Raw genomic sequence first — 13,237 nt, forward strand, 5'->3', positions numbered from 1 at the left:
GTGTTTGTTGGTGATTTCTGCACACAAGTGATGTGGTGCCTCAGCCAGGACCTCACTGAGGCCTGCAGTAATGAACTAAGGGACTCCCAGGGAGCGATCAGGTGTCATTACCCTCACTCGATGTGCAGCGTGTAAATAAACCAGCATCCTTCCACTTAACAAGGGGATGGGCAAAAGTCTGGTTTGAGACTCTGCTCTCCTCAACTGGAGCTCCTTTTCCTATCAAGGAGCCACCACATGCTCATTCCTGAGCCACCTTCCTCCTGGTGATCTGCACAGTGCCAGGAGGATGGAGCAGCTGTCGGGGCCTCAGGGCTGTCCCCTCAGGGCTGTGCTCTTGGCAAGGCCTGGCAGCCACACCGAGGGCACCATGTCTGAGCTCTTCAGCCAGGGCTCAGGGCTGTCCCCTCAGGGCTGTGCTCTTGGCAAGGCCTGGCAGCCACACTGTGGGCACCATGTCTGAGCTTGAGCTCTTCAGCCAGGGCTCAGGGCTGTGCTCTTGCAGGGCCTGGCAGCCACACCATGGGCACCATGTCTGAGCTCTTCAGCCAGGGCTCAGGGCTGTCCCCTCAGGGCTGTGCTCTTGCAGGGCCTGGCAGCCACACCACGGGCACCATGTCTGAGCTCTTCAGCCAGGGCTCAGGGCTGTCCCCTCAGGGCTGTGCTCTTGCAGGGCCTGGCAGCTACACCGTGGGCACCATGTCGGAGCGCTTCGACTGCCACTACTGCCGGGACCCCCTGCAGGGCAAGAAGTACGTGCAGAAGGAGGGGCGGCACTGCTGCGTCAAGTGCTTCGACAAGTTCTGCGCCAACACCTGCATCGAGTGCAAGAAACCCATCGGGGCCGACTCCAAGGTCAGTGCCGAGCTGCTCGGTGGGTGAGGAGGAGAGGCAGAGGCTGGTCACCCTCCTGTTTGCTCTGGTCAGGCTCTGAGCAGCTCTTTGGGAGTCCTCTGATGTGTGCTCATCAGAGCAAAGAGCTGCGCTGGGGTGTGCTCGTGGTGGGCTGCTTGGGCACAGGATCTCATTTCAGGGTCTAGATCCAGCCCCATGACAAATGCTGAATTGCCCTGCAGAGAGAGCTGCAGGGAGCTGGCCTGCACAGGGCCTGCAAAACTCAGCTTCTGGGCAAAGCACTGAGGTCTGATCTTTGTCAGTTTGTCAGATGCTTTTTGCTTCATGATGGAAATCAAGAGTTCTTTCTGTATATATGTTTTGAGAGCAGTTGGATGGCAAGATGGTTCTGCTGGCTTTTTTTCCTTATGTTAATTTATAATGGTATCTCTGATGTTCAGACACTGTAACACCAGGCAGGACATGAAGAAGCACAAACTGCAGGACCTGCAAATATCTGCAAGCCTGGTGGTTGAAACTGTTTTGATCTCCACGAAAACTGGAAATTGGTTTGCTGCTTATGTATAGAAATATGGTGTTACTGAAGTCATTAGCCTATACCTTCAGGGCCAGATAAATATTTATGGCAATAATAATGTACACCTGAACTAGAGGGAATGTAAGAACACGAGAACTTGCAGAACCTCAAATCTCCAAGCTGTTGGTCTGAAGCATCTTCTGCCCCCCCGGAAAGTCCAAAGGGAATGTTGATTGTGTCAGTGAGTTTGGTTCAATGTTCTTCCCTTAAGTGCTTGAAGAGGAGCTCAGCCCTACCCACTGAACCAGACAAACTTAGGAACAACAAATCCATCCTTTACTGCCCAGGCTGGTGAGACAGGAACTTGGCTTTAGGGCTGCTCAGGGGGAGAGAAAAGCTTCTCACTCCATCCCTCCCTTCCTGTTCATTGCAGGAGCTGCATTTCAAGAACCGCTACTGGCACGACAGCTGCTTCCGCTGCTTCAAGTGCTACACGTCCCTGGTCAACGAGCCCTTCATGCTGAGGGAGAACAACAAGGTTTGGTGCAGCAACTGCACTGCTGCTGAGGATGCACCCAGGTGTAAGGGCTGCTTCAAGCCCATTATTGCAGGTACTGTGCCAGTGACAGGTCTGAGGGCCATGTTCAGCTCCAGGGCATAACCAGGGGGGTTTATTAGGCTGTGGAGGCTGCAGTTAGGGGGTTGGGCATCACAGTGGAATGCTGGAGCACCTCAGAATAGTAAATCTTGACTGCTGCTCTCACCTGTCCATTTTATTCAAGTGTTGAAAGGCTGCTTTACCATTAATCCTCATGTGGATAATTAACCCTCTTGTCAGTCTTAAACTATTTCTACCAAAAGCTTTGCTTGGTAAATCAAGGTCCTAAAACGCTCAGGCAGCTGATGACTATTTTAAGAAAATCGAGCAAGCCCTGGCTAGAATCAGCTACAGAAATTACCAGCTCATCCCTAGTCTGCATTCCAGCGGAATCCTGGGCATAGCTATGGACAGGTCTTGCCCACAGATACTCCACTGCACAGGGGGAAGGGTTTGCCACAGGCCTGAAATCTCACAGTAAAAGTTATTTTTATCTGTTGTAGGAGACCAAAATGTTGAGTACAAGAAGATGGTCTGGCACAAGGACTGCTTCACCTGCAGCCAGTGTAAGCAAGTGATTGGATCTGGGAGCTTCTTCCCCAAGGGTGATGACTTCTACTGTGTCTCCTGCCATGAGCACAAGTTTGCCAAGACCTGTGCTAAGTGCAAGAATGTAAGTCCTTCCCCTGTGCAGAGGCAGGTGCCAGAACCAGCCCTCGTGTGCCTTTGGGAGCTGGGAGGGTGAACCAGCAGGCAGACCATGCTGAAGCCATGCCAATGCTGATGTTCTTCCCCTGAGATACCAGTGCCAGCAGCTGGTGCAATGATGGGAGAGCCAATGGCTCCTGTGCATTACAGGATCTGGGCAGGGGTGGTTGGGTTAGCTGATGGCAACACTGCAGAAACCAAGTGATTCCAGTCTTGCACTTGCCTTGGGGGAGTTTAAGCTCTGCAGTGGTACTAAATATTCAAGAAGTGAAACAGCAGCTGTTTTACAACTTCTGCAACTGATTAGTGTGGAATTTCAGTTACTGCAGGTAAAAGAAAGTATTATGAAAGGGCCAGGTATGTGGGATTTCAGGTTAGAGGGACTCAACTGCACTGTTCAATTAAATTTTGATGCAAACTTTGCAAAGATCCTCTCCATGACAAAGCTTTCCTACCCTACACCCCATACTTGTGTCACCTCTCTTCTCCCCTGCTGATTCTAAACCACACCTCTGCTCCTTCTCTCCCAGCCCATCACTTCTGGAGGCCTCACTTACCAGGAACAGCCTTGGCATTCTGAGTGTTTCATTTGCTCCAACTGCAAGAAGCAACTGGGTGGGAAGCGCTTCACAGCTGTGGAGGATCAGTTTTACTGCGTTGAGTGCTACAAGGAGTGTGTTGCCAAGAAGTGTGCTGGATGCAAGAATCCTATTACAGGTATGTTGGCTTAAATGCAGCTCGAGGGCAGTGGGTGCTGAAGGTCAGGACAGTGATCCCCCAAAGACAGGGAGCCCAGGGATGGGTAACATCAGAAGCAGGTCTGGTAACCCAAGCCCAATCCCAGCATTTTACATGTGATCTGACCCTTGAGCCACGTGCTTGTGCTGGATGGAGGCTGAGCTGGTAACTGAGCTCTTCAGCCCCTGCATGTCTCAAATTTACCTCCTTCAAATCTCCCCCAACCAGAACTATTTCCACCCATGGTTTGGGACCCTTAAGTCTAAAACAAGTGGTGTTTTATTGTCCCAAAGGGACATTTGTACCCCTTCTGATGTATTTTACACTTAAAACTCACTGGATTACAGAGCTCAGCCCTGAAATGTGGGCACTGTCCTGCCAGTCCCACGAGGCTCACATTCCATCCTGCATTTTAGAGCACAGATCTGAGCCCACAAGTGTTTAGCCCGACCTGTCCTTGCTCCACATCTCTCCTTGACTGTTTACTGCAGAAAGGAGCCAAGGGAAAATGTTTATTGCAGAGACAAGCCATGCAAGCCTCATGCTTATGTTTCTTCTTCAAGAAACATCAGAAGATGCAGCAAAACCATGGCTCAATTGCCACATGGGTGTTTTAGGCAGCCCCTGTGGCAGAACCATAGAGGGCTGGTTGGAGGGATAGCCCAGCCAAGGCAGCGCTACTATCGCCGTCCTATAATTGTGTTCTCTCCTAGCAGGATTTGGAAGAGGAACCAGTGTGGTTAACTATGAAGATGAGTCCTGGCACGATTACTGTTTCAAATGCACAAAGTGTGCCCGTGGGCTGGCCAACAAGCGCTTTGTTTGCCATAATGGAAAAATTTATTGTGCTGAGTGTCCCAAACGACTGTAAATGAGCAGATGTAAGATGGATTTTAAAGCCCTGCTTTCCCAAACAGCCCTGGTAAAAGAGCAGGTTTTTGCATGTTGAGAGTTTTAACTTTTTCCATTTTAGTGTAAGAACTAAATTAGCCTCAATATACTGGGTGTGACTTTTGAAGCTCTTGCAGTACAAAAGCATGTAGCCTTGCAAAAATCTAACCTTGTTTCCAAGTAACTCCTAGTATAAAGGCTTGAAATGCTGTTAGATTTAGAGATCCACACACTGCATCATCTGTGTGTGGTTTAAACTAAAACAAATCTAGTTTTAAGCTTATCTGGTATACAATTAAGCTTGGCACTTAATGAAGTGGGTTTGACAAGGCATGCACCTCCAACACAGAGATGCAAAGATTGCATGTGGGATCAGAGGGATCCATTATTATGCTTCTACAAGTACAGATACACAACAAACACTGCACCATTAATAAGTAATAAATACCTTAGCTTACTCTACAACACCACATTGCAGCACATGTACGGAACAGCTTCATCTTACAGATAACAATGTTTTGGCAGTGACATTTAGCTTAGTTAAGTTTCCATAAACTTGTTTTAGTCTTGATTTCTGTGTGGTTTGCCTGCAAGTTTTCCTCATCAGCTTTTTTTATATCATTGTTTAAACAAGGCTGTCTATGTACAATTATTAATCCATTAACAAGTAGTAAATCTTTCACCTACAACATGCACATGCATTTACAAGTGCCTTAAAAATAGCTTATACAAGGCTAGCTCTCCTATCATGTCAGTGTATGTTTAGTGACTGAATAAAAGTGAGACTAGTGCCTGCTTGGAATCCATAGTCTGGAAATTATTTTTTTTCATTTTGACATCTTACATGATTGACACGTCTTAGGGCTGAGCTACTGAAACCAAGTCTACTACATTGATACTGGCTAAGTAAGAGTCAGCTGTGCTGTCATTGCACCCTTAAGTATCTGAGGACTAAAGCAACAATTTCCATAAACTAATTAATTTTTTTAATATATAACTGACACTGGACCATCTGCCAGAAACAGCCTGTGTGAAAAAGCCCTCTGGAGAGCGTATGTACAGCCACTGTTCATGCACAGATCCACCATGCTTCAGCAACCTGAATGCTGGTTTGAGGAGGCTTTTTTCCACAGTAGTGAAATACTTTATCAACTGGATCTGCTCCAGCCATTCCCTTTCAACAACTGATAGAGAACCCTTGCAAGAAAATGAAAAGGCAGCATCTTGCTGGTCACTGCTCCACGGCTGGACTCACCCTCACAACAACGAGATGCTGCTGCTGCTGCAGGGGAAAGGCAAAGGCTGGCAGGGAAAAGCAGGTTAAAGAATCCCTCAGTTCAGAACACGCCATCAGCATGGACAAACACAGCAAGAGCTGAAGGTGTTAGTGCAAATCCCCTCCCAACCACACAGGCTGCTAGTGTGGCAATCTGGAGCAGTTAGAGCAGCACCAGAGTACATCCCAAGGCAGGTCAGCATGGCAAGGGGTGGAGAGGCCTAGTAAGGTCACATTTAACATTACAGAAATAAAGCATTGTTCAACTGCAAAGTTTATTTAACTGTGCACACGTATTTACACAGGGCTGGATCACACCGGCCAACAAATCTCAGCACAGAAAAAATATCTTTGTTAGAATGATTGTCTCTGCCAGAACAAACAGCTATCATACAAAAATACAGTTCTCCTTTCACCTAAGGCACTGCTCTAAAGTCTAAAACAGTTCTACAGGATCTCTGAACAGCAAGAGGGAGAAGGCTGAGGGCTCCTGTTGCAGCTGAGGTGTCGAGGAAAGCACAGGTGTGGTTCCAGCACTGCACACACAGCTGCTGCTGGGCTGCACCACTGCAACTGAGGGAGCAGCCAAGGGCTTGGAGCAGGTTTTGAGACAGCTACTCTTTAAAGTAATGACCTATCCAGTCTATCTGTTACAGGAAACAACAAGGCTGCATTATTACTTTTAGTAGCAATTTTCAGAAGATGCTTCGTTAAACTCTTCATGCTGAAAAAAGCAGGCAAATTCAGGTTAAATAGATTATTTAATGCAGGCTTTAAGGGAAGGGAAATATATATGCAGTTTGCAGCCACTGTTATGGAGCTGGAACTGGAACACTTGGAATAATTAACATGAACAAAACATGACTTCAATGGTCTAATACTGTTATGTACACAATAAAATAATACTTCCATAAGTGTAGATAAATAAGTAATTCAAAAGAAAAACATTTTTTAAAAGCCTAACACCTTAAACTGCACCAACAGACAAATCTAGGGACTCAACATTTTTGTAATGTATTAGAGCACATGCTGAAAAATGTTTTGATGTTTGCCAATAGATTAAAACATATTAGTGATGGTACAACACTTGCATTTTGAAACTGCCAGTATTTTCACATTAGATAATAAGGGATTTTTCTTCGCTCAAAATTGAAGATACTCAATTTTGCATTTTTAAATAGCACATGAACCAACAAGCAACAACATTTTTCTAGACATTAAAAAGGGAGTTCAGCTTTAACATACACTGAGTGAGTCTTTTATTTCATCAAGATCATTTTAGAAATATGCAAAGTCTGCAGCTAAGTGGGGAGCCTCCAGTGGCATGGTCTACATGATACTGATATGAAAATAATAATAATAAAAAAAAGACTCAATCAGGTTACTGTAAAGTCTGTAAAGGGGAAACAAGGAATACTTGAACTAGGAAACCTTATCTAACAATTAGCTAAACAAACAAAAAAAGAACATTAGCACAACAGTTTCCCTGAAATGTTTCAAGGTGCAAATTAGAAGTTTGTCATCCCTCCCCTGTTGTTTTTTGCAAACTTGAAGATGGATAAAAGTAAACAAGCAGCTTTTCAAAACAAGGCCTTCGGTACTTGAGAAAACACTGGATTACTGAAGTGCAATCAGATTATTTCCAGGTCTCTAGTGTTCACAGTTCTGTCCAAAGAGCAAAGAAAAGAAAACATTTAACCATCATAACTGTGTGTCTGCCACATGCATCCATCATCTACATCCAGGAGTGAGCACAGAGCCACTTGGTCCCTTACAGTCCAAAACCAGCACAGTAGGTTTTCTTTCTTTTTACAGGGATATTATTTTTCAAAGTTATGTACAGAATTCTTAAACTGTATTACATTAAAAAAATTTCAAGTTCAAAATGAAAAGGCCACACTTCCTTCACTAAAAACTTAATGAGTCTGATCACAAGAAAAAGTGAACAGCAGAACCACAAGAAATTTGTCTATTGCCATGGCCCTGTCTGGTGTGGCCTCAAGGGAAGCCCCATCAGGGTGCACCCATGGAACCCAAATTCACAAGACGCAGAGTGACAGAGGAGACTCGGGAAACAGCTCAGTCTAGGAAAGTGCTACACTTTAATCACAGAAAGTGCTACACATCACTGGGAGGAAATGTGGATAGCAAGGATTGTTTTTCCACTAGCATTCACTTCAACTGATGACACAGTCATTTATCCCATGGAAAGAGATGTCCTGTGAAAACAGCCCTTTGGGGCTTGGCTCCAACACCAGAGAAGTCCAGTCTTACATAAACTGGCTTCCTGAAGCTTCTCTGATACACTATGCACTGTACTGCATCAGGGCTTGGTTTCTCAAGTACATGTGGCTCGAGATGCATCCCTGCCTCTTTCAGAAAATTCAGAATATTTTGTGTGTGTACAGCTTTATTACTCCTCCCAAAATGTAACACAACCATCTGTGGAATTTCAGGTTGGTGTTACCTGCCTCAATGATGTGAAAGACTGTTCTACAGTAAGTAGAGAGGATAGCTAATACACTGCTAAGAGACTGAAGAGACCTTTTAAGACCACATAGGTCAGCATCAAAATCAGAACATGCCTAGGACTGAAAAGGTCTGGTGTGTAGAGTTACATCAGACACCTTTTAAACTATTCTGTATCTTCAAAAGTAACATGTGCCATTTAACATGTCTTAGAAAAACCTTAAATACAACATATGACCTTCAATGCTGTTTGGAACTTCACAAGGGCTCAGCCGTGTCTTTGGAAGAGCCTTAATGTTGGGCCTTATCAAGTCCCTAAAAAGGCATCAGTTGGTGACTACTTTTGAAAGAATTCAAGTTAAAAACACTAAAGAAAGAGCCTTCCCTCCAGTCTACACATTGGAAAAAGTGCCTTGAAAATAAGAAGCTGTAGTTAAGGCAAGGAGAGCAAACGCAAGGAGGTGAATTGCCTAGCCAGGGGAAGAGACAGACAGGGAAGTCAGCTTGGATTACCTGATGAAGCATCTATAGGTTTGGTCAATGAATTCACTGCACCATCTTCCTCAAAAGCCAATTTGGGACTAGAAGGTAGTGTAGCAGCATCATTCAAGTTTTGATTACAGTTACCAGCAGAGATGCTGTCCGAGCTCAGTTTGGTTGACTTGGAATGTACTCCAACATCAATGAACTCCTCAAAGGTCCATGAACCAGATTTCCCATTAAGATTCTGAATAAGTCCAATTGTATGATCAGCTGCATGAACACCCAACTTCCCCGAGTCATCAATAACCACTTCTTTTGCAGGATGACTACAAAAAACAGAGAATGGAAAAATAAAAAGCTTGTGTTGCAGTTTCCACATGTTTAACCTTTACATTGATTCCAGAACAGATAATTAACAGTCTGTATACTCTGCAAAGCACTGAATATCCCACAGGGCATTCCCAGACAAGCTTCAGCTGCTCCACAGGATCTCCCCTCCAAGAACCAACGGGGAAGAACAACTCAGAAATATATACCCATTTTTTACTATACTAACAGCCCTCAGGTAAGGTTTCTGCCTCTAGAAATTTGATATAAGAAAGCAACAAGTTTAAAGCTTTGATTATTAAGTCTTGATTTTTGTAGGGTGCATTTTTCCTTTTTTTTTCTCCAGCTAAGACTTTTTGAACACAAAACTAAGTCTCAGAAGACCAGCAATATTTAAAATAGATTCAAAAGCTAAACCCAAATTATGGATCAATTTTCACTCATTCTTAGGACAATCATGGAAATGTCTTTATATTCCATCACTGGAGGAATGACATTAATTTATCATCACTTTAAAAAAGTGTTCACAATGTCATTTCTAAATCATTAGCATTTAGATGAGCAAATGGAACAAGCATCAGAGGGCAAATTTTCCAGTAGTAGATCAAAAAGCTTTATGTTAAAAAAAAATTGAAACAGTAAAAAACCCAAATTCCTTACTAAGGGAGGCTTCTGCACAACCAAAAGTGTTCTAGAACTTTCTAAATATTATTTTTCCTTTTCAGTGCTATTCTCCTCCCTCTTGTTTGATGTTTTGTTAATAAGATGAACTGCAAGGCATTTAAATGGAAAAGGTTTCGAGCCAATGTCAGTTTTGATAATCAACACTGCCATGTTGCTGGCTGTGTGTCTCACTTCTCAGCCAAGGCAGCACTGTTAACATGGTGCCATCTAAACAACAATTATGCTGAGCTACCTGCTCTGTGTGAGGCTGTGAGCTGACAGCACACACCACAAGGCTGGAGAAAGGCACACAGAGCCAGCAAGGTGCTGCAGACAGCACTGCACTCATTTGAACACAGACAAGAGCTCTCTTGTGTGAGAGCTCAGTGCTCCCACAGGGCAGCAGACTCACCTGGAATCCTTCAGCTCAGTAACAGACAGAGACCCCTCGTCACTTTTCAAGTCACTTCCATTCATGAACACTTCACTGGCCTTCAACTCTGACTCATCTTGTGCCTCAGATTCTGCAGAGATCATGCTTTGTGCAGTCTCTAAACAATCCTCTGCTTCTCCCTTGATGTCCTGGAGCAAGTCAACACCATTTAGCTTTCCTGAATGTTGCAGGGAGGTGGGGAGGAGAGAAAATGAAATACAAGGGAGAAAAGAACGTGAGTAGCAGAATTGCTATTCTAAATGAATAAAATACAAGTGCCAAAATAACCCTTCCTAGCCATAACCCGAGGCACTTGGCTTCAATAGATTCATTTGTCGATAGATATCTGCCTCTATCAACATGAAATTTGTTTTTCATCTTCAAAAATGAATTTGTAAAATGAAAGCACGCTGCCTGAATTTCACTCTCAAAACATTCTGACTGATTCTCTGTTCAAGAAGGGAGTCCCTCTGGCATCTCTGGGACTGGTGTCTCAGGCCATCCCAGGACTGACCTTTTCAACAGAGCTTAAACACCACTGAGACTCACTGCCAGGCCTGACTCCCTCAGCTTCCTTACCTGGTTGATCAGTCTTCTCAAGACCCAACTCCTCCTCCTCTTCAATATCCTCTCCCTCCATCACCTCCGAGACAGACTTCCCTTCATTCTGCAACTGAATTGCCACAGTGTTACTTGGAACAACTCCCTGTCCTCCACAGTTTCACAAATTCAGTCCCAGCTCCCACACAAGACCATTCTGTGCCCAGAAGTGAGGGCCAGAAATCTAAGTGTTCTGGGAAAAGACAGTCGTGGCAGAATGCACACAGTTAAAAAAAAAATCCATTACTAACCAGTGATTTAAAAACCAGTCAGGAAGTGATAACACCAGATATATATGTGCCTATAGGCCTGGAACAAAAATGCAACAGACACTTCACACAGCAAGCAAAGCAGAAGAATGTGTGCAATGGCAAGCTACTGGAAATTATTCTGGTGCACCAGAACTCTGCACTTCCTGTGGAAGCCAGTATGTGTAAGGATAACAGAGGAAGACAGGATACAAGGCAAAAAGTCCTTTTCTGTCATGATACAGATCCAAAGAGAAAATACCTTGGACTCGTTTTGATCCGATTTCCGTGTTCTTTTCATTATTTCTTCGATTCTCTGTTAAAACATGGAGAATATTTACAATGACATACAGAGCTTTATATTTCAGCATTCTGGTTAAAATTCATCAATCATAATATATTTTCCTATTTCATGAGTGTACTAATTTCATCGCTGTTTTTAAATTTCACAAACCAGAGCTGGCAGCCTTTAAAAAAACACATTTCTAATAAATTGCATGAGACCATTTGCCTGCTCATTCTAGGCTGAGAATTCAAAACAGGCTACCTTTTTTCTTTCAAGCCTTTCCTGCATATTTTGCTGCATAATCCTCTCTCTTTCCAGTCTCTGTCTCTCAGCCTCTTCTTGAGCTTTTGCTTCAGCTTCTTCTCTCTGAAAATAAGACAAAAATAAGAGAGCATCCAGTACATAACTCATTCCCAACAGTAAAAAGCAAAGGAGTTACAGAATCTGGTTCAGCACAGACAGGAACATCAGACAATCCCTATTCAATATGACCACACATTACAACTAAATGTCAATTACCTAGATACTGACATGAAGTATATATTACTATGACATTAAAAAACTGAAACCAACTATATTGAAGTAATGCAAATGTTCTGAATGTTGCTAAGATACTGAATGCTGTTGTTCAGACCATGCTTTGGGATGAACATTTGGCTAACGAGGACAATCTATAAAGTAACAAGATAGCAATTAAATTCTAAACATGTCAAGGTTAACTTAAAAATCTTGGCAGTTGGGTATTGCTACCAAGACACTTGGTGCTGAACATCTACTCCTTCTACACTGGAAAATCTTTTCTAGTATAACTGTAGAGAAGTTAGAAACATAGTTAACACTCTGAGTAATTGTTGTTAACAAATATTTAAAGAAATATCCAGACACATGGCAAAGCCATTCACAGCTCTCTGAACACAAATAATTTCAATGTAAAACTGCTTTAGTTTTCAGAATTAATCTAACTTAAGGAAAGCCTGCTTTCTGCAGAACTGCTCCCTTGAGTTCAAAGGATGCCTTTGTAAAGGTACTTGCTGTGGAAGACTATTCAGCAACAGGAAAAGCAGGCTTGGAAACAAGTCTGATTCTTTGAGAGGAATCAGAATAAACCAGATTACTTTCCAGACAGACCATCTCCTTGTAACTCATAACAGCCTGCTGGTAAAGTGGGCTCAGTACAAATATTTTACATATGCAAAACAGCATCCCTGATGACTAAAAAAAATATTCCAAAATAGCTGCTTCTGCCCACACTTGAATTTACTAAATGCTAGGGAAAAAAAAAATCACAGACACCAGGGCAAGGAAGAGACCTACAGACAGTCTAAAATCCATCTCAGACAGGATGAACTCAGCCTCACATCATGCCTGACAGAAATTTGTCAAAACCATTCCGTGAAAGAAAAATCAAAGACAATCCTCTTGAAACCACAGCAGCAGCTTCTTTCAGGAACCCAGCTGGAGGCACAGACCTGCTGTTGAAGCTCTGCAAGTTTTTCCTGCTCCTCCTGCTCCCGGCGGATTCTCTCCTCCTCAGCTTGTCTCTGCTGCTCTTCGTGAGTCTGTCTCCTTTCCTCCTCCTGCTTCCGCAGCTCCTCCTCCCGCCGCGCTTTTTCCTCAGCTGCTCTCCTGGCCATTTCTTCTTCTCTGATTCTAGAATTTCCAAGGTACAGATTACTGGGTACTTGTTTATTTAAAAGTGTGCATGCACAAGAGACAGAGTAGGAAAGTAAGGAAGTTCTAGGCAGTCAGAAATAACCGGATAAAGGCACTTTCTGGTGTGGATTTACAAATGCCACCATCCAGACTTGTCAAAGTGAAAACTGGAATAACTTGGAAGAAATTATCTGTGAATAAATGTTCTTTGCTGATTAAGTCAAGGCAGGTTGTTCCAATAATGGAATGTTTGATTGAGAACTGGATTAAGCAATGACCATTTAATAAAAACCATCTGCAAGCACGACATGAATGAAGCTTATAATCAGCGTCAAACTTAAATTTACTGGGATTTCCTGAAAGACTCTTCTGGAGTCTGAATTCAGAGATACTCTGAAGGTGCACACTGATAGCTCTTGCAGACATACAGAGCAGATCTGATGACATATTTCTAGAGCAGATTATATGCAAATTTCTGATAGCTTCATATCC

At 43.5% G+C, this 13,237-nt stretch overlaps 2 protein-coding genes across 10 annotated transcripts in view; one reads left to right on the forward strand and one right to left on the reverse strand.

The window, feature by feature from the left end:
* FHL1 (four and a half LIM domains 1) overlaps positions 1–5,087 on the forward strand; it is a 29,213-nt gene extending 24,126 nt beyond the window's left edge. Inside the window, exons 2-6 of one of the 2 annotated variants that reach the window (XM_084213185.1) lie at positions 674–855; positions 1,806–1,983; positions 2,474–2,643; positions 3,209–3,395; positions 4,130–5,087. In XM_084213185.1, the coding sequence (XP_084069311.1) occupies positions 700–855; positions 1,806–1,983; positions 2,474–2,643; positions 3,209–3,395; positions 4,130–4,287 (849 nt within the window). In that variant the 5' untranslated portion in view covers positions 674–699 and the 3' untranslated portion in view covers positions 4,288–5,087. The remainder of the gene's footprint in view (positions 1–673; positions 856–1,805; positions 1,984–2,473; positions 2,644–3,208; positions 3,396–4,129) is intronic. The other variant, XM_084213186.1, reaches the window with a different exon arrangement.
* Positions 5,088–5,553: 466 nt separating this feature from the next.
* The window catches only part of MAP7D3 (MAP7 domain containing 3), a 42,397-nt gene continuing 34,713 nt past the window's right edge, over positions 5,554–13,237 (reverse strand). For 4 of the 8 annotated variants that reach the window (XM_084213315.1, XM_084213316.1, XM_084213318.1 and 1 more), the window contains 6 exons: positions 12,562–12,742; positions 11,354–11,458; positions 11,069–11,122; positions 10,538–10,631; positions 9,938–10,136; positions 5,554–8,861 (listed from right to left, as the gene is read on the reverse strand). In XM_084213315.1, coding sequence (XP_084069441.1) covers positions 8,552–8,861; positions 9,938–10,136; positions 10,538–10,631; positions 11,069–11,122; positions 11,354–11,458; positions 12,562–12,742 — 943 coding nt within the window. In that variant the 3' untranslated portion in view covers positions 5,554–8,551. The remainder of the gene's footprint in view (positions 8,862–9,937; positions 10,137–10,537; positions 10,632–11,068; positions 11,123–11,353; positions 11,459–12,561; positions 12,743–13,237) is intronic. The other 4 variants (XM_084213319.1, XM_084213317.1, XM_084213314.1 and 1 more) reach the window with 3 other exon arrangements.

The sequence above is a fragment of the Fringilla coelebs genome, assembly GCF_963513975.1.
Source record: "Fringilla coelebs genome assembly, chromosome: 11".
NCBI lineage: Eukaryota > Metazoa > Chordata > Aves > Passeriformes > Fringillidae > Fringilla > Fringilla coelebs.